Source organism: Ovis canadensis, chromosome 13 (assembly GCF_042477335.2).
Source record: "Ovis canadensis isolate MfBH-ARS-UI-01 breed Bighorn chromosome 13, ARS-UI_OviCan_v2, whole genome shotgun sequence".
NCBI lineage: Eukaryota > Metazoa > Chordata > Mammalia > Artiodactyla > Bovidae > Ovis > Ovis canadensis.
In genome coordinates this window covers 27,555,441-27,579,896 of record NC_091257.1, presented here as the reverse complement: position 1 = coordinate 27,579,896, position 24,456 = coordinate 27,555,441, and the positions used below count along the sequence as shown (strand labels likewise).

Below are 24,456 nucleotides of genomic sequence, written 5' to 3'. Positions count from 1 at the left end.
CATTGATCATCCCACTTCCAATTAAGTACTAATCCAAATGTGCAGAGACTTGCCCAAAGATGCTTATTAACAATCATTGTGGCAACATTTCAAAGCAACACAGGTAGAGACCTAAGTTTTCAGAGGAAAACAAGTATCACAAAAACTCAGAAATCAAAATGGCTCTTATATCATTTCAGGGAAGCTAGAAAATGACACTGAGATTCTGTTCAGTTTATCTTTCCCTTCTAACCTTAATGGTTTTAAAAGAGTAATATAAAGTGTTGTCGATGGGCTTTATGTATATTTTTTATAGTTATGTCGTCTCTTGTAATTCCTGTATTACTTTTGCAATTAAAAAACCCGAAAAAAGTTAAAGTGTTAGTCGCTCAGTCATGTCTGACTCTTTGCAACCCCATGGACTGTAGCCCTAAATCCTCTTAAATAGGAAAAAAAAATCCCAACATTTTGGCAGGGCCAGCTCGTTCTGTAGAATAGCTCAGGTGCCCAAAGTTAATGGCTATCTAAATGTGAATGTGAAGTGAATATCCTACTGAAATGTTTCTCAGTCCTTGGAAAAGATTTAAACATTTATTTAGAGTCAGTATGTCCCTGGAATTCTCCACTCTCTATACAAGAAATAGTGAATGACTCAGACATGGCAATGTTGCCTTGCGCTGGTGGTCCTCTGAGGGTGACAGGCAGGGAGGCCTGGGTTGGGGATGTGGCTGGCACCTCTTCCTTCCACTCTGTGACCCCTCAGAAGCCAGGCTTTCCATGTCTGTTAGGAAACCAAAAAATCACAAGAGCCTCTTCAACTGGCTTCTTACTAAGAAATTTTAATACAAGTATGTTAATATTTTGAAGTGTTGTAAGATCTCATTTTGAAAATGGTTGTTCTATAATAATAAAAAAAGCAGTGATTTTATGTTGAGTCATTTATTGTAAGATAATTTACAAATATCTTGCTGTCTTTAGTAATCTGAACAATGGACCAACAAATTCTTCTGACAAGGACAGCAGTAAGCTAACAACAAAATCAGCTTGCTGAATTCTTCTTTACCTGAAAAATAAAAGTATACAACAAATAAAAATCAAACAATTTTTTTTTTTGGAAATTAAACATATCAAGAGATAATATGTATCTAAGTGGGACTTGAACTGACTCTACATAATAAACTGTTACTCTGCACTAGTGGTTCTCAAATTTTGGTCTAGGGACCTTTTCACGGGGTCTGTGAGGGCAAAACTAATTTCTGTAACAATGCTGCTTGCCTGTTTTATTCTCATTCTCAAGAGTACATGGTGGAGTTTTCCAGAACCTACGTGATGTGCAATGTCAGAACAGAATGAATAGAGAAATGGAGAGGACTGATCTGTCTTCTGTGGAGTCAGACATCAAGGGGTTCTGAGACCAGGAAGTCTGAGAACCACTGTTCTTCACCAGCCTGTTTTTAGTACTGCAAAGGAATGCTGATTCTTTATCCTTGTAGTTTATTTAATATATTTGAAGAAGGAAAAAAAAAAGACCCCTAGCATCAGCCATGTGATCCCACGATCTGACTGCTGCCCTAATGGCCAGCCAGTCTCATCTCCCAAGAAATCAGTTTCCCTGTTGCTGAATTAGTTTCAATTCTCTCTGACTGGGTTTCTTTTCTAATGGGATGGGGGGAGGGTGTGGAATATTACCACTTTACCTCTTGTCTGAGGATGAAGCTTGATTTCCATTACTCCCTGGGTTATTATGTTAGAAGAAAAACACAAACAGAAAACAAGCAGGTCAGGAAGCAATCCATGCGGGTTAATCGTGTACAGTTTCCAACTAGGAAAGCCCATTTCCTCATTCACTACCTTGTATCACATAAATACTTACCAAAAGAGTTCCTTAAAACAGAGTCACTAATTGTTACGAAACATTACAGACCTGAATCTGGCTAAAGTAATAAAACCATGTTCATGCAAGTAGGCAGGACTATGAAAGCACACTTTAAACCACAATTTTGCTATAAGTAGTATATATATATATTTTAATTTAAGCTAGCAACTAACACTTGGCACCTCAAATATGGTTTACTCATGCCTTTTATTACCAAATAGCCAAATGTGTTTGTATTAAATACTAGTCTTTAAGCAGAAGAGCTGATAGGTTACAGAGCATGCAAGTTCATTTCATATAAATAATCCATCATGAGGACTATTAAGGTTTGCACAGCTAACTTTTAATAAAGGATTTAGCCTGCCTTTCTAGAAAGTGAAAACTGAACAGGCAATTTCCAGTTATTTGAACTATTATTAAAATTCTCATTCTTTGTGTCCCAATGTCCTTCTCATTTCTCTGCATTTGCTACTTTCAGTCAGGTCCCCACATTCCTAACCAAGAGCCGGGTCCTCCACTCTGCAGAGCCTGTAGCCTCCATTTATTCTGAGCATCCACTGCTCTTTCCCCTGGCTCTCTGCGTCTCACAGCCCCCAGACCTTCAGAGTGCAGTTCTTTCCCCCAGGCCTCAGCACACTTGCCACTGGAGAAGCAGCAGATGCACAGCAAGGAGGACACGAATAATACACCTGCTCAACCCCATCCCAGCTCGCATGTCATAGAAAACAACTGTGTTGCAGGGAGAGCATCTTAACCATGTCTGTCAAGCTGCTAAGTGGCAGGACCACTCATCACTGCCTGGACGCTGATGCTAACAGAGCAGTAGTGGCCAGGAGGGCAGATAGCTTATACGCAGGCTTGAAAGCAAAATAAGAGAAGGAAGGCTGTTTAGGACAGCAGAGCTGATGGAGCCAACCAACACTGACAGAATGGTCTCAACCAGATTGTGTGTGTCTCTAGAATCCTGCCCATTTCCATCCTCCAGAGACAAAAAGGACCAATCTCTATGTCACCTTAGCGATGAACCTTTCCCCGAGTCTTAAACCTGGACCCAGGTATTCATATATTCAGCAAAGTGTTATTTCTGTCTCTTCTAAAATTCCAGTTCTTAATACACTGATGGCTCATCATTCATTCAGACCACAAATATTTACTAAGGAAGTGCATGCCAGGTGATGAAGCTACAAGTGAACGAGACATGGCCCCTCTCCAGCCACAGGACACAGACAAACCTAGGGGCAGTTCCTAATAACATGGTGTAAGTGCTGTGATGGAGGGAAACGCGGGAAATAGCCCCACTCACACCACAAAGGAGGGTTTTCTGGGGGAAAGGAGTCCCCCAGCTCCGTTATGAAGGACAAACAGAGTCAGTCAGGTGGAGGATTAAGGGTGCAGGGGAAAAAAAGAATGACATTTCAGGAAAAAGCATGTGCCACTTAAAAAATATATATTTTCTAATTTGGGAGAGAAATGACAAAGATGCGTTCTGAGGGCATAAAGGGGAGAAAGTCAAGGGATATTTAGAAGGTAAGATTTAGAGAATTTGGTGACCAACTAGCAGGAGGTGAGAGAATGAGTCAAAGATAACTTAATACACATTTTATCTTTCTGCACAACTGTCTACGTTTTCTTATCCTATTCGGATGTAAACGCCTTGGGACAAAGGATCCCACCCTTTAGCACTATATGAGGCATGTAATGGGTGTTCAATGTAATCATTTTAATAGATTTCCCATTACTATAACCCTGGTTATAAACATTAACATATCTAGCTAAACAACCAAGACATTTTCTTAAGAAAAGCAGTATTTTAAGAACTATCAAAGGACAGTACTGATACAGAAAACTTAGTTAAAAACTTCCTGACCCTACCACCATTCAATAATTTATAGATTTATAAAAAACCAAACTGAAAACCAGTAAGTAACTGATAAACTAAGCCTGAATGTTTTGGCTGAAACAATCAAAAATACTCCAGAGATCTCATTTTCACCAAATCTTTATACTCTAAGATCAAGGAAACAAGATTAAGCAATGGATCATTTTTTTTCTGTAACAGACCAAAAATGGGAGGGGAGAAGGGGACATAAACGTGCCAAGGATAAACGAGCAGGCTCTGTGAGACGAGAATGCTGAAGGCAACGCTCAGTTACTTACAGAGCCGCAGCACCAGAGATGATTTCTATCAGCTCCTTGGTGATGACAGCTTGGCGGGTGCGATTGAATGTCAGAGTCAATTTGTCAATCATTTCGGCTACAAACAAAACAGAAGATTAGACAACAAGATCTAAAACCAGAAAAGAATACCTTGCTTACTAACTCATTCATGAGATCTAAGTTGTTTAATTCAAAAATAAGATTCTGTCTCCTTTGAGGTACTAGAACTGGCCTCTTGAAAAACGTTATAGAGATAGGTTTTTTTTTGTATCTTCCAAGAATTAAAGTACTTGCACACTTCCTTCCTACCAAGTAAGACGTTACTTCCTTTAAGGAGAATATAATTTTTCTATCCTCACAGGACCAGTGGCAGAGCCCAGGACCAGACCCCAGCTTTCCTGCTCCTCTTCCAGAATTGCTAACACCCTTTGACATGAGCGAGGGCCTCCACGCAGCCTCAGCAAAGGAATGCGCTCAGCCTGCCGGGCACTTACAAGCATTCTTGCTGGCGTTGTCCATGGCCGTCATCCTGGCGCTCTGCTCACTCGTGGTGGACTCCTTCAGGGAGTAGTAGATGATGTTAGCCAGGCTGTATTCCTGGTAATTCCGCAGCACATCAGCATCAATGTCATCGTAGATACTCATGCTCTCTGTTGAAATGCAAAGACTGATTTAATCAAGAAGCTTCCTGGTGCAAAAATCCTTTATAATCACAGAGAAGTCAATGTAAGACTGGTTAAAAGACACAGTTCTAAAAGCTTCATCTATTTTCATAATATAGATTATAGCAGATTTTCAGTAAAACATGATGTATAAACAAAGCACTTGGTATTCTACTTGAAATGCTTAACTTCATAAAACCCAAGAGGCCGACATTTAAAGTAACAGCCCTACATTTCACGGGTATAAAGCCTCTGTAGAGCATCTAGCAGAGTGCCCTGGACTAAGCCAGCAGACAGCCCGGGACCGTGTTTTTCAATAGAGAAATTAATGAGAAAAATGAGACTTGTATAGTGTGATATAAAAATCCCAACTCAACCATGTGGTTATCGGAGAAATCTGACTGTCAGGACAACGAGAGAGGGAAAGTTTTTCTGAGAATATGAGTAGAAGAGTTAGAGTCTGCTCTGCATTTCAGCAATTAGGCAGCAGAAATTTAGCAGCGCATTCAAAAAGTCTTCATTAGGGTAAAGTGAGACAGGGCTGTATTCCGTTGACTTAAGATGCAGAGGATCGTGTAATTCCTATTTTATATACCTTGAAGAAATAAAGTAACACAGCCAATTTAAAATGATGTGCTACTGACTGGTAGAAGCACCTCAATTTTAGAGACATTATAGAGTGTACCTCTTAGAATAGAAGAAATATAATATATAGGAGAGGAAAATGAAATTGGTTCCTGAGTATTATTTCTAGAATGCTTCACTGAGCAATGATGACTTTCATATATAATGTTGGCCCCCAATGGATATTTATTTATACAATGAATGTTTTACGGTTTCATGGAAGCTGCTAATAGATGGTGATAGAAACAGCTCAACATTTTTGTTACTGCTGAAAAAACCCACCCTGACAAATACTGTTTTCCTCCATCTGCAAATCTCTCGTTCACAGGAAAAATACTTGTCATACAAAATAAACTCACCAGCACTTGAAATGGTGTCAAGGGAAAAGATGGGCTTTTCTTCTGTCTTGTAGGAGATGACAGACCTAGAAATGGCAAAAACTAATGTAAATTCAAGCTTATAATTTCACACTATTAAGGAGACATTCACTCAACTGAAAAAAATCTGAACATAAAAAAGCCTGGATTTCACTATTTTTCTTGCCTGAATCGGTTAAAGATGATAGACCCTTCATCAAATTCATATCCAGAATTTAACAGCTCAAGGGCAATGACTGATGCATCCCCAAAGGTAGGGGGTCTCCTCCCCACTTCTTTGAATGTCACCAGAAACTGGTCAGAATGAGTCCTATGAGAAAACGAAGAGATCACATGAAACAGCTGAGAGGAATACTTCTGCAACGGGAACAAGGCAAAAATACTCTATGAATCAAGTGTTTTTTGAGTGGAGATATTTATTTTTGAGTGTTTTTTCAGCGGTGTTCACTGACTTAAGGTGCCCCCTACCTTATTATGGTCACCCGTCCTTCAGCGCCTGCCCAAAGCTGAGGACTCACAATCAGCCTTTTTCGCCTTATCTCTCTCTCTGCCTTTACTCCTCTCCTGACAATTCTAATTAACTGTTATTCATTTCTGGCATTTCCAGACCATGACAACTCCCCAGAGTCCTCATTAAAAAAAAAAAAAAAAGCCCTGAGCTTCTGACACTCCTACTGTATTCCATTTATGGTTTGGAAGAAGGAGAAGCAAATGACAAGTGAAAAACAAGGGAAATCTACACATTCTAAGATATCCTGGAATAAAACTTGAAACAAAACAAAGCTTCTCCATGTCTATAAAATGGCAACCAAAAAGACACCTTGCTTCAATAAACTATCAAAGAAACTGCCCTTTACTCGTGCCTGCAGCCTTCTACATAAACAATGTATAAATATCACCTGTGAAGTATACTCCTGATTTTGTCACCAACTCCAATAATCTTAACTTCCTTCCCGGCTGCTGCAAGGTTGGCCGCCTCGCTTTTCATCTGTTTAGCAACCGAGGAGTGAATAGCACCACAGAGCCCTCGGTCCGAGGACACACCGATGATGAGGTGCTTCTTCTTGTCTTCAGGAGTCTTAATATCAGCCTTTTCATACAGAGCTTCAAAAAAAAAAAAAAGGTGTAATTACACTAAATACAGCAATAACCCCTAATTCACAAAATGATGCCTTTACTTATCAAGTATCTTTGCACTTATTTAGAAAGAGGCTGAAAACCATAACGGTCTAAATCTCTGTTAAGAGGTCTCTAAACAGCAAGTTTTCTTAAGTACTGACTAAAAGAATTCACTAGTACAATCAAACAGCTTGTAAAGAGGCCAGACTTTGAGAAGTGACAACTTATCTAGACTTACCAAATTTTTAAATAATTAAAATCTTCAGAGTACAACCAAGAAAGCAAAGAGTAAATATTTACTGAACTGTTCATATAATCTGCACAGCGAGCTTTTATGAAAACTACTGACATTAAAATAATGGATGCCATTTTATTTTGGGTGTTACTTTTAACAGCCTCACTTTGTTGGCCTGATCTTCAAAGCAGCAGAAGCCAACAGGGATTCAAATAGGGTTCAATACACGTGGATTTTACTGGGAAAACGCCTGAGAGAAGACACGGGAAGGTCAGAAGAGCCATCACATCGCGATGCCTGTCTGACTAGTGGGAAGAAAGGTGAGGCGGCAGCTTCCTGGCCTGCAGAGCAGTTGAAGGCAAGCTCAGCAAGGCTGCCAGAGGGCCCCAGGCCTCCACAGAACATGCAGCGTGAGCAGCCCACCTGTCAGGAGGAGCTCGTGGGAAGCATGTCTCCGGTGCAAACACAGGATGGTTTCAGCAGCGCTCTCTCTAGTTGCAAACTGCATCCTCATGGGTGCCACATGCCCCCACTTCAACCAAATTCCTACTACCCTTCTTCAGTTAGAGCAGGACTCTCAAATGTCAATACCTGAGAACCCTCCATAAAAGGCGGAGACAGGTACATACTCAACCCTAAAGTTCAGGGAAGTGAAGAGAATACTCCTTTTAAGTCTCTTTTTATCTTTTATATTGTACAGCATAAAAATAAAATTCCTATTTAAAGTTCTTAAATATTTTAAAGATTAGCCATTTAATATCCAGCAGACAGTATTTTTTCAGTTTGAAGGACTTAGAAGTTGACTGGCAGCCTTGACTTGAATGTTTAATATTATACCACAAATATTCTAATCAGATATTCAAGTCAATTTCTTCATTAAGCCCGGCAGAGAACAAGACTCATAAGAGCAAACAGCTGGTGTCCTTAAAAATGGCTAAAACCTAACGGAACAAGTCTCTGCTATACTGCTAAGTGAAACTAAACACAGTATCTTTATTTTTTAAAAAGTCTTTACTGATTTTGTTACAATATTGTTTCTGTCCAATGTTTTGGTTTCTTGGCCATGAGGCATTGGGATCTAAGCTCTCTGACCAGGGACTGAACATACACCCCTTGCACAGAAGGTGAAGTCTTAACCACTGGACTGCCAGGGAGGTCCCAGTATGGCATTTTCAAAGCAAGGAGTCATTTCAACTGAAGCATGGAACACTATCATTTTCTCATACAAAACTTTCGTTAGCAGTATGAATGCATGCTGAAGAAATATGAACACGAGAAAACTCCTGCAGAAAGTAATTTCTATCTAACAGATTAATACAGATAATACAGATGTATCTGTTTTCTTCCTTTACAGCTGATCTTTCAACACTCTGTCCATATACTCAGTCATACCCTTGACTGTTCAAATTCCACTGCAGGAAACCCCCACCCCAACCTGCAGTCCTAAAAGATCACATCACATTGTAACAGGATAAAATCAAGCATCTGAGTCTGATGCACTAAACCCCACGTTCTTTTGATGGCATATTTAATAATCTAGGAACAATCTGATTTCAGAGTACTTTAAAAGGGAGGTAAACACATACAGTGATGAATAGAGACAGGCTCGGAGGCCAAGCCACGCAGGTAAAGTCACGACTGTACTGGACTTGGGTTTTCTCCTCTGCAAAGCTGGGGCTCCAACAGTGCCCGCCCACACAGGGCTGCCATGATCGTGAGTGCTTGTAGGTGCTCAGGACCGCGATCTCTAGCTTAAAAGGTCTTTGTAATCTGACTGCACACCCCTCTTACCCAAGGACCCCACTCCATACACTCGGGCGGGTTTCAGCTCCCTCTCAGCTCGGGCGTATTTCGCTGCTGCTACCATTTTCATAGACTTGGTAATTTTCTGGATGTTTTTGATTGATTTTAGTCGCCTGGTAACTGAAAAACAGAAGTGCTGTGTTAATATAAAGGAATTGTGACTTCACTTGTGAATTTATGGAAATATTTTCCTAAACTGCAAGGCAGAATAACTAGCAGTTAGACCATCTGGCAAACGAGGCTTAATATTAGAGTTAACAGTAGCACCAGTAAGTCAGACCTCGCGCTATCTGGACAGCAAGCAAAACCAGCAATGTAACAGTAAATTATGCATGTAAAGCATTAAATGGTACTGAAAACGGCTTTCAACCGAGAACAAGTCCCATACCATCTTACACACCACACAGAGTGCAGTTTTTTCTAATTATCATCATTCTACACACAACAGCAGCACAGCCACCACGTGTTCCCCCACAGCGGTTTTTCAACGCCAGAGACACACGACATAGATTCACTGTCCGTTTTAAACAAGTACGTAAATGGGCTAAAGCAGCACACTTTCAAAAGTATTTTTATTTGGCAAAATTTAGTTTTTCTTAATTCACATATTGAGATAAAAGTACTTACTATCTTTCAAAGTTGCCATATTTCGAACTTGGATCCTGAAAATAAAGGTGGCAAAAAGTTTTTTTTAGTTTTTTGGGAAAAAGCTCCAGAAACTTCCAAAGTTAATATATGGACTTAAAGAGTGGCCCATAAAGAAACAATCTATCAAATATAAGAGTCTGACTATATATGGATATATGACTGAAGCGACTAAGCCGCAGCATAAACCCCCTAATACGGATATCAAGCCCTGTTTCAAAGGTCTCATTCGAGCTGCCCTAACATAAAGCTTCCACTGAGGTCACATGGCATTCACAGAGGCTCTATTTCCCACTCCATGTCTTAGCCTATATTGTTTCCATGACAGACAAGTCCTTCCCCTTGTCAGGCTATCCAGTTATTCTTAAACTCAAGGTCAGCCACTTCTAAAAATGATTGCTCAGTTCCCAAGGAAGCTCCTGACTTTCTCATTTCACCAATAAACAACATAACACTTTAGGATCAATCATACATTCTAACATGACCACAAGTGTCAAAGTAGAATTTAAAAACCAGTTCTTAACTGTTCCAACTCAATCCAGTGAGCTTTTATGGAGCAGATCCTCTGCTCCAGGACTTGGTCTCTGACCACAAGAAGCACACTATTATCTCATAGACAAGATCCATGCAAACTTAAGATCTACATAAATTTTACACTAAATATTTTTCTAGTCTTTAAAGAGCTAACACATAAAAGTCAAAAATAGTGAGTTAAAGATAAATATGAGAGGCTCTTCCCCTTGCTGGTGAAGACAACATGTTATCGAACATACACCATCTTTCAGCTCTTCAATCCACCAAGCACCTGTTGGCCTGGAAAGCGCCAAAGGACTGAGGGATCTATACACTGCACAAAGGAGGGCCCTGGGGCATTCCTGGGAACTGTATGCAGTTTCAAGGCTGGAGACACGGCTTGCGTTACTAAGTTTAAATATTATTTTATCAGTAGTGGGGAAATGATGAAACTTTATTTATTTATTTTTTTAATTTTAAAATCTTTAATTCTTACACGCGTTCCCAAACATGAACCCCCCTCCCACCTGATGAAACTTTAATTGTTCACTAAAGTCCTCAGATGGCAAGGAAAAGCACAGAATGATAATGAATCTTGAAGACACAGAGGCCATAGGGGCAGCTGCTTGCAGTTTCCAGACAAGAGGAGGCAAGAACCTGGACTGAGAGGCTGGCAAAGCAATGGGAGCCTAGATCTGAGAGCAAGCGGACCTAAAGGTTTCTAACTTAATGACCAGAGTGCACAGTGTTGTCATTTAACCAAGACAGAAAAGCTAGGTAGGGGGGATTCTCACTTGTGATAATGAGTTTTGAATGTGATATTGTGAAAATACTATGGGACCAGGTGGAAATGTGCTCCGGGTCTGTGGAAAATATGAGGTATTTTGAGATTAGAGACAGATTTGTAACTATCAACAGACATGATGGTTGATGCCAAAAAAAAAAATTTAATAGAAAAACGAAATAAAAAAGAGCTGATCTGAGCTCTCTTTAGGGAGAGCTTGCTCTACTGAATATAGTTTTTGCAAATGAAAAGATAAAGGAAGTTCTGAATCAGCTGTGTGTCCCAGAAAATTGTCTCATGTCCTGAGAAATCATCAGGAGATTATCCAAGAAACCGCAAACTTATCTAGTACAATGGAGGGCAAACTGCACAGAGAGTGGACTGCCATGATCTCCTATGATCAGATGGCAGTGTGAGAAAAACCGAAGGAGCCAGTACAGGATGGGGTCTGCGAGACTCACTGCAGACAGCTTGAAAGAATTTTAAGGAGCGTATAACGCTGACTAACTAAAAATTAAGGAAGCAGCAGCATCTACTAATTCCTAAGGAAAAGAAAATTATGAAGTATCTGCGATTTGAATACTGAATGCCTGGGTGAAAAAGTCCAACCCCTGGCTCTCCACCAAATGACTTCCAGAACTTTACCACCATCCGTGATCCATTGTCATTAGGCTTCTACCTTCTCACATTAGTTTATATAGATAAAACACGCATGTACAGATTCATTTTCATTTTTCAGTGGATACATCTGGGTCCTCACAAGCATTTCTCCCCCTACCCTCACTTCTTTACAAATACTCATTTAATCCTCACACCAACCCAATTAATGGGGCACTACATTACCCCCATCTAACAGATGAGGGAGTGGGAGACACCGAGTCACCTGCACAAGGCCACCCAGCGAGGCAGTCAGGACTCAGACCTGAGGGGAGTCAAGATCCCAACCCGGGCAGTCTGGCACCACTCCATCTGGCACACTACACACTGCTGCTTCATCCTTCTTACATTTAAAAGTAAGTATCTGCTATCTCAGTTTCAGATGAAGACCTGCCTTCTCTTCCCTGAAACGCCTTCTCCCTCCCTTTTCAACATCTACATTTCCACTTATGGCCATTGGTTTCCTAATATAAAATAGTTCCTCCATCTTAGAGAAGGCGGAACATTGAGAAATAGAAACATCTTCCCTCAGACACAGAAAAATCAGAAACTCCCTCCCCAACCAAATTTCTTATTTCCATTTTCTTAAATGAGCTTTTTTAAAAAGGTCTAATTTTCAAAAATGTAGTTGTTATTTTACTGACACCCTAAACAATTAAAATAATTTTAACTTACCATTCAGTTAATATTAGTATGCTAACGTCTCTGGAACAATGACAAACTGCACATTAACCAAAACAGAACCAAGGACATGCCTCTTCCTGGTTCTATAAAGGCAAAGGTGTACTTCCTTTTCAGATTAATTCTGTGGAGTACGAAACATTAGGAAGGCTTTAATTGCTGAATTCAAAAGGCGATTACAGTGACTAGGAAATGGCAGGAGCAAAACAGACACCAGGCTGTTGGAATATGTCTATCCAGAAAAAAGAAGAGGACAGAGTCTGCTCTCCAAGGTGGAACACTGATGTCTGATGAATATTCACAACCTATCTATTTGATGAAGGTCAGGACTTCCACATGTATTTGCTGACTGGGGTTCCAGTTTAAGCTCCCTGCCCCCCACAGTAGTTATCTTAGACAGAAAGTGAAAGCGAAGTCACAACCGACTCTTTGGGACCCCATGGACCTACCACCCTCCTCCATCCATGGGATTTTCCAGGCAAGAATACTGGAGTGGGTTGCCATTTCCTTCTCCATCTCAGAGAGCACACTCAAATGATCCTTTACTAAAGGATCCTCAAATGATCTTAACATGTTTTTAAAAGTGATTTTGTACAGTTAAAGGTAAAATATTTTGTACTCATTTCAGAAACTGTCCATTTTTAAAAGATCAACTTGGCTGACTTAAAGTTCTAAAAATATTTACAGGTTACATTCATGCACAGCAAGATGGGAAGGAAGGAAGGAGAGTTGACATTTGCAGACTACTGCTGCGTGTCAGACACACTGTCCTACAAATTCCATCAGGACCACGTCTGTCTGTTCTTCACATCTTAGCACTTTGCCCCGTGTCAACTTGGTGCCGGGCAAGCACCCAACAAATGTGTGCCAAGTGATGAAGAAATGGGGCAACCTATGAGTGAGATTCCAACTGAGCTGACTCCTTCATCCCCATCAATACTCTTTTCAACATTAGGGGAAAGAAAATTTGACTTCCAGGGCAAACCCACTAACATCTGTGTGTAGGTTTTTCACATCAAATTTAATTACTTCATTACCCTGAAATTATCAGTTATTTGCTTAATGAAAACATACCTATTTTAATTCATGCATTAGAGTCCCTCCTCATAAATTAGGATACACACATCTAGTGCTGTGGCTTCTTAGAATTCTCCTATACTGTAAAACCAAGTAATTGCTAAAACACACAGTCGACAGCTAACAATTCCCTTAGCACCCTATCTGCAATCCTTCCAGACTGCCTAGCTTCAAAACATTCCATCCTATTACAGAGCACCACTACAAACCAACATATATCTCCCTATTGCCAGGCCTTCTAACATGCCTTCTTCTGGGGATGGAGGAGAAACCAGTGTTTATTAAAATCCTTAAAACTTGCATAGCAATGAACAAATAACGCTAAGTCCGTCTATCTCCTCCTCCTCGGAACCTTATGATGATGTCATGACCTTGCAGGGCTACTGTTTCAGCACAACGGTTTCGAGATAGTTAAGGTATCTTTCCCTTCCTCGCCTTAATATTTTTAAGGTCCCTTTTGCAGCCCACGAGGGCACTTATTTCATTCACCAGGGCCCAGCAAGGCGCCTGCTGCAGAATCGGTGCTCAACACGGGCTGGGAGTCAATGCCCTCTGCACCGCAGGGTTTCAAACGGCGTCAAGGACAAAAGCACACCTTATAACCTTCCACTGGACCTTCGCTGGGGCCCTTCCCAGCCCCCGCCCTCCAAAAGGCCTCCCCGAAGCCGGTCGCCTGGCGAGCAGCAGAGGCTTCCGAAGCGTCTCAGTCGCTGAGGAGATCCAAGGCCGCTCTACAATTGACTGGGCCCAAGGTCCACTACCGAGGTCCCTGACGACCACTCCTCTCGGCCCTCACCCTGCCCCAGCCCGTCTCAGGAGAAGAGGCGCGACGTCGCCGTCTCCGCTGCCCTCGCGCGCCCTTCTCTGTTCCGAGCGCCTCTTGCAGCCGGGCTGCCCGGGCCTCCGCGGGACCGGGGCCTGGCCAGCCCTGAGACCCCGGTTCCGTCCCACTCGCCTCCCCACTCGCTTCCCCTACCCGAGCTCTCCCCTCCCTCTCGTCCCCGCTGCGACCAGCCATTACCATTGCGGCTGCACGGTCCAGGCCGAGAGGCCAGCGACGCCCGCCCGAGAGAACATGGTGGCGCCGGCCCCGCTGAAGGTCGGTCAGACAGGCCTCACTGCGCATGCGCGGAAACTGCGTTATGTGCCCCGCCCACACCCCCGTCTCCCTGAGTCTCGCTTCTTCCCGCCGGACTGAAGGAAGCCTCGCGAGCGTCCGGCGCCCAGCTTCCCGAGGCCCCGCCTCCTTCCGACTGGCTGGTGGTGTTTGTCCCTCCCACTCCCGCTTGCCCTGTTCCGCTTCCGGTCGTCTAGGCGCTGGTCCCCGAAGGTTGTTGTGGTGGTCGCGATGGGAAAGTCAGATTTTCTCACCCCGAAGGCTATCGCCAACAGGATCAAGTCCAAGGGGCTTCAGAAGTTGCGCTGGTATTGCCAGATGTGCCAGAAGCAGTGCCGGGACGAGGTAAGCGGGCGCGGGGTGGCCCCGCGCGCACCCCCGCGCCTCTCCGGCGGGACCCCACTGGGGATGCAGGCTGAGGTGCCAGACGCCGCGGCGACCGCCTGGGTCTCCCGCCCCGAGGCGTGGGGGCTGCGCAGGGCGAGCCCGAGACTCCACTCAGTAGGGCTGTCCTTCCCTTCAGCCCCCGTCCTGGCGGAGAAGCCGGCTTTGGACACCTCCTTCCTCCCCAGTCTGATCACCCTCAAAGGAATAAAGAATGAAAAGGTTATAACCCTCAAAGGAATAAAGAATGAAAAGGTTATGACCCCAAAAGGAATAAAGAATGAAAAGGTTTTGCAGCCCCCTTGAGAAGCGACGTCAGTCAAGCTGTCACGAAATGCGGGATGAGCCGTGAGGCGCTGGACGCCCTGGAATAACACCCGTCTCAGACTTTGCTTGGCTCTTAGACATAATCAGGGTACAGACCAGAACTAAGCCCTTGCAAGCTAGTCACTTAACAAACCTTTGTCGAGCGCCTGCGACGTGCCAGGTCTGGGATGTGTTCTGCGGCTGAGATATGGACTCGAGTCAGAACCAGGAGGCGGAGCTGTGTTCCCTTACAAGTTACTTGCTTTCTCTCCACCTGTTTACTTATCTGAAAAGTGAGACTAGTAATTGTCCGTTCTTGTGAGACTGAGTTTTAAGTGAGTAAATTATGTGCAAAGTGGCTAAGGGGCAGATACTAAAGCTTTGTAGACTGTGCTGTGGAGCACTTTTTTCCCATTATTTAGGTGGATGATAAAGGCACCTGGAAAAATTGACACCAGGCTAGTGACGGGATCCTATTTTTCTCTGGATGTTGAATTGGGTAGTAAAGGAAGAACAGTGGACACTTGGAATAATGTAATCCAGTGTTTCTGCGAGTGAGGGATGAGATACTTAGATGGGACTCACGTTGAATGACACTGATGTCATTTTACAGGGAAATCTGTATACCCTTTACCCAGATTTAACATTTGAAGTATTTTGCTGTGTCCTTTTCCCTGAAATATTTTAAAGTAAATTACAAACATCAGGATATTTCACTTCTAAATGTTTAAATCAGTTCAGTTCAGTCACTTAGTCATGTCCAACTCTTTGCGGCCCCATGGGCTGCAGCACGCCAGGCCTCCTTGTCCATCGCCAACTCCCAAACTTTACTCAAACTCATGTCCATTGAGTCGGTGATGCCATCCAACCATCACATCCTGTGTCGTCCTCGTCCCCTTCTGCCTTCAATCTTTCCCAGCATCAGGGTCTTTACCAACGAGTCAGATCTTCCCATCAGGTGGCCAAAGTATTGGCGTTTCAGTTTCAGCATCAGTCCTTCCAATGAATATTCAAAACTGATTTCCTTTAGGATGGACTGGTTGGATCTCCTTGCAGTCCAAGGGACTCTCAAGACTCTTCTCCAACTCCACAGTTCAAAAGCATCAATTCTTTGGCTTTCTTTATAGTCCACCTCTCACATCCATACACGACTACTGGAAAAAGAATAGCTTTGACTAGACAGACCTTTGTTGGCAAGGTCTGCTTTTTAATATGCTGTCTAGGTTGGTCATAACTTTTCTTCCAAGGAGTAAGCATCTTTTAATTTCATGGCTGCAGTCACCATCTGCAGTGATTTTGGAGCCCCCCAAAATAAAGTCAGCCACTGTTTCCACTGTTTGCCCATCTATTTGCCATGAAGTGAAGGGACCAGATGCCATGATCTTCGTTTTTTCAATGTTGAGTTTTTAAGTCAGCTTTTTCACTCTCTTTCACTTTCATCAAAGGGCTCTTTAGTTCTTCGCTTTGTGCGAAGGGTGATGTCATCTGCATAAGGGTGGTGTCATCTGCATGTCTGAGGTTATTGATATTTCTCCCGACAGTCTTGATTCCAGTTTGTGCTTCATCCATTTAAACTCCAAAAATGTTTAAATATGCTCCTCTAAAATATTAGGATATTTTTCTACATAGTCAAAATATATGTCATGACATACAACCAAATTAATAAAAATTTCTTAGAGACTTCTTTGGTAGGCCAGTGGTAGGGAATCCTCCTTTCAATGCAGGGGACACAGGTTCAGTCCCTGGTTGGGGGACTAACATCCCACGTGCCACGGAGCAGCTAAACCCACGCACCACAATCACTGAGCCCCCAAGCCCTGGAGTCCACATGCCTGTGATTAGAGAGTCCATGAGCCACATGGAAAAATATATCCCATGTGCTGCAACTCTAAGACCCAGTGCAGTCAAATAATAATTTGTTTTTATCACCTGGTATATACTGCATAGTCACATTTTCTCAATTATTCCCATGAATGCTGTATAAAGCTTTTTTTTTTTTTTGGCATAAGGAACTATATTCAGTGTCCTGTGACAAACCATAATGGAAAAGAATGTAAGTATATGTATAATTGAATCACTTTGCTACACAGTGGCAGTTAACACGTTGTAAATCAGCTATACCTCAGTAAAATAAAAATACAAGCAAAAAAAACCCCCAGTTATTTTTTAAACCAAGATCCAGTCAAAAGTAGTACATTGGATTTAGTTATTAGAACTTTTTTAAAAAAGACTATTTTTTAGAGCAGTTTCAGGTTCACAGCAAAAATGAAGTCCATTTTTTGAAAGATACAAAGATCTGTCTTACCCACCCTGACCTCAGTAGGTACAGCCTTCCAGACCATCAGCGTGGTGCAACAGGATAGTACTTTTGTGACAATCAGTGAGGCGATTTGTGCATCATGAGCACCGAAGTGCATAGTTTGTATTAGAGTTCACTCTTGGTGTTGAGCATTCTGTGGGTTTGGACAAATGTATAGTGACTAATATCCACCATTATAGTGTCATACTAGTGGCAGAATAGTTTCACTGCCCTAAAAGTCCCAGTGGTGTGGTATACTAGGACTTTTAATTCTCTCTCAGTTTTAAATTTGAGATGGAGCAGCTTTCCTTCCCCCTGTTTGTTTTTCTTGACATTGGCTTGAAGAGACTAGGCCAGTAGTGATCCTGGAGGATTCCCTTAAACCATTACTTTTGCTTGTGGTTGTCTTTTGTCCTCATTCTCTAACCCTTGTAGTTTCTGTAAACTGGGTCCTGGCAAAAATTGTGTAGGCATCTGTGGATGACTAAAGATTAGGAAGCTGCCCTAAGCAAGATTGAGGTTGGACTCAGGACTGTGGGAAGGAGGTTCAGCAGAGGGACTGGGTGAGTCATTAGGAGGGCTGAGCAGACAGAGTGCTGTGGAGGTGGAGGCCTCTGGGGCGCAGCGTCCTGCCTCCTGGACTGGGTGCAGGGTCAGGACGGCGCCATTCCCAAGATGGGGAGACAGAGGAGAGGCACTTTCTCATGTCTCTTACTAGTGAAGAGTTAGGTTCAAATCAAAGAGCAGTTATTTATGGTTTAATTGCTTATTAATTTGTTAATAAGTGTCATGTTACTTATTAGATTATTGTTTTCTACTTATTATTGTTCTTTATTATTAATTTAATTAAATACTTTTAATGACCTAAATCAGAATTTAACTACTGCCTTTGCATTTTTATAGAATGGCTTTAAGTGTCATTGTATGTCTGAATCTCATCAGAGACAGCTGTTGCTGGCTTCAGAAAATCCTCAGCAGTTCATGGATTATTTTTCAGAGTAAGTAACTCAACACCATCTTTATCTCATAAGCTTTATTCAGTTGGACATTTAAGAGATGTGTAGTATTTTATATATTGGAGGCTCTGTTTATTCCTTACAAATTAATGTGATAGCTGCATTAACTTTGTGCTCCATTTTTGTCTTCTTTTCACAACTTATCATTGTGTGGAATTGTTAAAAAAGTATTTATCATGATTCAGTCTTCCCTTCTTTCCACATCAAACATAATGAAAAACTGTCTTTCATTCTAAAACAGCTGCGGCTGAGAGCACAGCTCTGGAGTCAGACTGCCTGACTTTTAAGTCCTTCAAACCTGGGCTCTCCACTCAGGAGCTGAGTGACTTTGGCTGAACTTCGAGAGTTTATCTATAGATATTATATCTTCTCAAGTATTGCCTTTCCTTCATAGGGTTTATGTGAAGATTCAGTTCAGGTCAGTTGCTCAACCGTGTCCAACTCTTTGTGACCCCATGGACTGCAGCATGCCAGGCTTCCCTGTCCTTCACCAACTCCCGAAGCCTGCTCAAACTCATGTCCATCAAGTCGGTGGTACCATCCAACCATCTCATCCTCTGTCGTCCCCTTCTCCTCCTGCCTTCAATCTTTCCAGCATCAGGGTCTTTTTCAAAAGCATTAATTCTTCAGTGCTCAGCTTTCTTTATGGTCCAACTCTGGCACACGTGAAGATTAAATGAGTTAATATTTTGTAAGTGTTTAGAAGAGTGCCCAGTACTTGATTAATATTATCTGTTAATTATTATTATTATTTCAGTACAGAGGTATTCTGAAATTCTGAACAGTGATACGTTTTACTATACAATGTCATTACGTCATACTCATTAATGCCAGTCAGTGCTTCAGAAACACCTTTAAGTATTAGGAAGTGTCTCAAATCATGGTGGTGGATACTAGTTTACCAAAATTTCCATTTTCGCATGAAAGCTCAGATTTATATTGGCAACAAATATTGTCAGTTGTTTTCCTTGATATAACAGGCTCATTTGTTTATTTTTGAGAAGAGTATGTACTGAATATTTAATTTGAAATAACTGTTGTCTACGTGTCTGTCATTTTTCAAATACCAGGTGATGCTTCCATGCTTCTGTGCTGGTTGCGGTTGGGAGCAGCCTTCTTTTCCTTTTCATCTGTAAAAATTCTATTTGTACTTCACCACCCAGATTAAAGGTTGCCTCTGCCTCCTGGCATCTCCCCCAAGGCTTCACATGATATCTTATTACATCTCTTTTTCAGGTTAGCTTAGCCAAGCAACAGTTCAGCTACTATTATGGTTATAATGGTTCTGCTAGGTTGTGACCTTGGTGGGGATTTATATCTTAATCACCTCTGTTTGTTGCTGCTAAGTCACTTCAGTCGTGTCTGACTCTGTGTGACCCCAGAGATGGCAGCCCACCAGGCTCCCCTGTCCCTGGGATTCTCCAGGCAAGAACACTGGAGTGGGTTGCCATTTCCTTCTCCAACGCGTGAAAGTGAAGTCGTGTCCGACTCCTAGCGACCCCATGGACTGCAGCCTACCAGGCTCCTCTGCCCATGGGATTCTCCAGGCAAGAGTACTGGAGTGGGGTACCATTGCCTTCACCTATGTTTATCTGGCACTTAACATTGTGCTTAGCTCAGAGGAACACATTAAGTGCCAGCTTCACATGGAAAAGGCAGTTTTGTTATAGATAGAAAGGTGTTATTACACCACGTTTACTGAGACTTCATGAAGCGTGAAACTTCATGAAGAACCCTCTCCAGAGACCCATGGTCACCTTGTGCCTACTTCACCAAGACAAAGTTTCAACTCCAAACCAACTTTTAACTTTAATTGTTGAAGGCTATAATCTCAGGATTCTTCCCTTTTTCAATGTTTAAAAGTTCACAACAGATGTTCACGTAGATATTTCATGTATCATTTGCTCATGCAAACTGTATGATGGCTTAAATTTCAGGCAGATGATGCTGTATATTTGTAGAAATTACCTTAATGCTTTCCCTTCTTGCTTTATTAGGGAATTCCGAAATGACTTCCTAGAACTTCTCAGGAGACGCTTTGGTAAGCACCTTAAGTCTTGTGCACACAGTGACTTTGTAATCTTATAATCTGCTCAGAGTCTGCATTTGTTGTATTTTGTTCTCAGGCACCAAGAGGGTTCACAACAACATTGTTTACAATGAGTACATCAGCCACCGGGAGCACATCCACATGAACGCCACACAGTGGGAGACACTGACAGATTTCACCAAGTGGCTGGGCAGAGAAGGTGGGAACAAGACGTGATGTGAGCGGCTGCTCCATGGCTGCGTGTGGGCGGGGAGAAGACGGTCCTGTATTCTACGTGCCAGTTGTTCGGTTGTGTCTGACTCTTGTGACCCTGTGAATGGTAGCCCGCCAGACTCCTCTGTCCACTTTCTGTGTAAATTTATGGAAAAGAGGTTGAGTAGGACAGTTAGAAACTGGTAGAGAGGAGTGCCTGCTGCAGGGTTGCTTTTGCGTACTGAGGGTGTGTAAGGGCGTCTGCAGCCATTCTCTTGATGATGCCAAGGTTTGTCACTGAGGCATCCAATTGTTAGGTTGAATATCAACTAAGAGGTACCTGTCCTCTTCCAGTTTTTTTCCCCCACATTCATTTCACTTTCACAAACTCTTGTTAACGCAATTTTTACATTTGCTGCCTCTTTTCCCATTTCAAATGGGATAAAAAGTTCAGGGAAAAAAAAGATGAAGAAATTTTTTTTATTGTTGTATTACTTATTCAGTGTGTTTCTTTATTCCATTTTGGGGGGAAGTTTTCTGCTAGTGAATTCAGCAGGAATGTCATGTACTCAGTTCAGTTCAGTTCAGTCGCTCAGTCATATCCGACTTGTTGCGACCCCATGAATCACAGCACGCCAGGCCTCCCTGTCCATCACCAACTCCCGGAGTTCACTCAAACTTAGGTCCAAGGTCCATCGAGTCGGTGATGCCATCCAGCCATCTCATCCTCAGTCGTCCCCTTCTCCTCCTGCCCCCAATCCCTCCCAGCATCAGAGTCTTTTCCAATGAGTCAACTCTTCACTTAAGGTGGACAAAGTACTGGAGTTTCAGCTTTAGCATCATTCCTTCCAAAGAACACCCAGGGCTGATTTCCTTTAGAATGGACTGGTTGGATCTCCTTGCAGTCCAAGGGACTCTCAAAAGTCTTCTCCAACACCACAGTTCAAAAGCATCAATTCTTCGGCACTCAGCTTTCTTCACAGTCCAACTCTCACATCCATAAATGAACAATGGAAAAACCATAGCCTTGACTAGATAGATCTTTGTTGGCAAAGTAATGTCTCTGCTTTTCAATATGCTGTCTAGGTTGGTCATAACTTTCCTCCCAAGGAGTAAGCGTCTTTTAATTTCATGGCTTCGGTCACCATCTGCAGTGATTTTAGAGCCCCCCAAAATAAAGTCTGACACTTTCCACTGTTTCCCCATCTATTTCCCATGAAGTGATGGGATCAAATGCCATGATCTTCGTTTTCTGAATGTTGAGCTTTAAGCCAACCTTTCACTCTCCTCTTTCACTTTCAACAAGAGGCTTTTTAGTTCCTCTTCACTTTCTGTCATAAGGGTGATGTCATCGGCATATCTGAGGTGATTGATATTTCTCCCAGCAATCTTGATTCCAGCTTGTGCTTTATCCAGCCCAGCGTTTCTCATGATGTACTCCCCATAGAAGTTAAATAAGCAGGGTGAGAGTATACAGCCTTGACATACTCCTTTTCCTATTTGGAACCAGTCTGTTGTTCCATGTCCAGTTCTAACTGTTGCTTCCTGACCTGCGTATAGGTTTCTCAAGAGGCAGATCAGGTGGTCTGGTATGCCCGTCTCTTTCAGAATTTTCCACAGTTTATTGTGATCCACACAGTCAAAGGCTTTAGTGTAGTCAATAAAGCAGAAATAGATGTTTTTCTGGAACTCCCTTTATTTTTCCATGATCCAGCGGATGTTGGCAATTTGATCTTTAATTCCCCTGCCTTTTCTAAAACGAGCTCAAACATCTGGAAGTTCACGGTTCACGTATTGCTGAAGCCTGGCTTGGAGAATTTTGAGCTTTACTTTACTAGCATTTGAGATGAGTGCAATTGTGCGATAGTTTGAGAATTCCATCACCTCCACTAGCTTTGTTCGTAGTGATGCTTTCTAAGGCCCGCTTGACTTCACATTCCAGGATTTCTGGCTCTAGGTGAGTGGTCACACCATTGTGATTATCTGAGTCATGATGATCTTTTTTGTACCGTTCTGTGTATTCTTGCCACCTCTTCTTAATATCTTCTGCTTCTGTTAGGTCCATACCATTTCTGTCCTTTATCGAGCCCATCTTTGCATGAAATGTTCCCTTGGTATCTCTGATTTTCTTGAAGAGATCTCTAGTCTTTCCCATTCTGTTGTTTTCCTCTATTTCTTTGCATTGATTGCTGAGGAAGCCTTTCTTATCTCTTCTTGCTATTTTTTGGAACTCTGCATTCAGATACTTATATCTTTCCTTTTCTCCTTTGCTATTCACTTCTTTTCTTTTGATAGCTATTTGTAAGGCCTCCCCAGACAGCCATTTTGCTTTTTTTGCATTTCTTTCCCATGGATGGTCTAGATCCCTGTCTCCTGTACAATGTCACGAACCTCCGTCCATAGTTCATCAGGCACTCCATCTATCAGATCTAGTCCCTTAAATCTATTTCTCACTTCCACTGTATAATCATGTACTCAGTGGATGTTAAGTGCTTAGAGACAGTTGAATAATTACTAAGCAGGATAATCCATTTTTTAATGTTTCCCTTGTTTAAATGTGTTGGCGCAACCTAGTCAAAAATATTAGAGAGAAAGTATTCTAATTAAAATCTAAATGTCAGTAGCTGTGTGAATTTGCGTATTTGAACATGTTTGAATGAGTGTACTTGAATGAATGAGTAATTACTGCAGACAGATCACATCTATATTTGCTTTCAGCTTTGATTGTGTACAAAATTAATAATATCGGTTACTTTCTTAAAGGTTTGTGCAAAGTGGATGAGACACCAAAAGGCTGGTATATTCAGTATATAGATAGAGACCCTGAAACAATCCGCAGGCAGCTGGAACTAGAGAAAAAGAAGAAGCAGGACCTCGATGATGAAGAAAAAACAGCCAAATTTATTCAAGAACAAGTGAGAAGAGGTCTGGAAGGAAAAGAGCAGGTGGGCATCATCCAGAGATGCAACAGACAAAGGTCTGAAGAAGCACAATCACTTATTTGTTTACTTCTTGAACCGCATTTTGTAGGAGAAAGCCCGTGGCCTGGTATAAAAGCCCAGGTTGTGGAGTGGAGACAAAGCTGGGTCACTTCCTGACTTCACATGCTTATGTAACTGTGTACTCTTATAAACCTGTTTCCTCATCCCTAAAGTAGAGTCAGTACCTAAAGGTGAAGACGTGAACAGGTCAGTTCAACTAGCTGTAGCTAATGCAGTGCTGGGGAAGACCGCAGGGTGTGGGAACACAGAGGGCCAGCGCCTGCTCCAGCCTGGGGTGGCGCAAGAATATTTAAAGGCAGATACAGCCCCCAGGCTGAGGAGTCCTGAGGAGTCACTGGGCCAAACCCAGGTGAATGGGGAGGGAGGCATGATAAAATTGTTTCAGCCATCAGAATAACTAGATCAAGGCACTTATTTCAGCAGATGGTTATTGGTCACCTCTGTGTGCCAGGCATTCTTATAGGCACTGGGGATCCAGTAGTGGAGAGAAGATGAAGATCCCTGCCTTCGAGGAGCTTGTATACTAGACGTGTGTGAGAGCAGGAAAATACAGCCTAGTGTGTATGTGAAACTACTAGCCGGCGAGTATTGTTAAAAGCTGCTTATTGTGATGCGTAAAGTGTATGGCAGGCGCGAGTCTTACAGCTACACTTCCATCAACTTTTCATATGTATGTGTCTTTAGATGGGTTGACCAAACTACAGATAAGTAGGTAGTCCATGTGGCTCCCACCCAGATGAACATATTAAACATTTCCAGTATCCTAGAAGGTTCCCTCATGCCCATTCCTAACCAGTACCCCTTGTCCCCAGAGAAGGAAGCACTGTTCCAACACGCTATTATTAATTATTGGTTAGTTTAACCTGTCTTTGAACTCTGCAAGAATGGAATCATCCAGTAT

At 42.3% G+C, this 24,456-nt stretch overlaps 2 protein-coding genes and 1 long non-coding RNA gene across 4 annotated transcripts in view; 2 read left to right on the top strand and 1 right to left on the bottom strand.

Annotated features, from left to right (window-relative positions):
• The window catches only part of LOC138417323 (uncharacterized), a 10,762-nt gene extending 5,712 nt beyond the window's left edge, over positions 1 to 5,050 (top strand). Inside the window, exon 3 of the long non-coding RNA XR_011248072.1 lies at positions 4,374 to 5,050. This is a non-coding gene — a long non-coding RNA (uncharacterized lncRNA). The remainder of the gene's footprint in view (positions 1 to 4,373) is intronic.
• ATP5F1C (ATP synthase F1 subunit gamma) lies at positions 4,009 to 15,206 on the bottom strand. Its single transcript, XM_069547193.1, has 9 exons — positions 15,151 to 15,206; positions 14,211 to 14,879; positions 9,460 to 9,494; positions 8,821 to 8,952; positions 6,575 to 6,779; positions 5,842 to 5,985; positions 5,658 to 5,722; positions 4,507 to 4,662; positions 4,009 to 4,109 (listed from the first exon to the last, which is right to left on the bottom strand). The coding sequence occupies exons 2-9, from the start codon at positions 14,264 to 14,266 to the stop codon at positions 4,009 to 4,011; spliced, it is 894 nt and encodes a 297-aa protein (XP_069403294.1). The 5' UTR covers positions 14,267 to 14,879; positions 15,151 to 15,206.
• The window catches only part of KIN (Kin17 DNA and RNA binding protein), a 24,965-nt gene continuing 14,930 nt past the window's right edge, over positions 14,422 to 24,456 (top strand). The window contains exons 1-5 of one of the 2 annotated variants that reach the window (XM_069547190.1): positions 14,422 to 14,651; positions 18,199 to 18,293; positions 20,309 to 20,352; positions 20,438 to 20,560; positions 23,317 to 23,498. In XM_069547190.1, coding sequence (XP_069403291.1) covers positions 14,538 to 14,651; positions 18,199 to 18,293; positions 20,309 to 20,352; positions 20,438 to 20,560; positions 23,317 to 23,498 — 558 coding nt within the window. In that variant the 5' untranslated portion in view covers positions 14,422 to 14,537. The remainder of the gene's footprint in view (positions 14,652 to 18,198; positions 18,294 to 20,308; positions 20,353 to 20,437; positions 20,561 to 23,316; positions 23,499 to 24,456) is intronic. The other variant, XM_069547192.1, reaches the window with a different exon arrangement.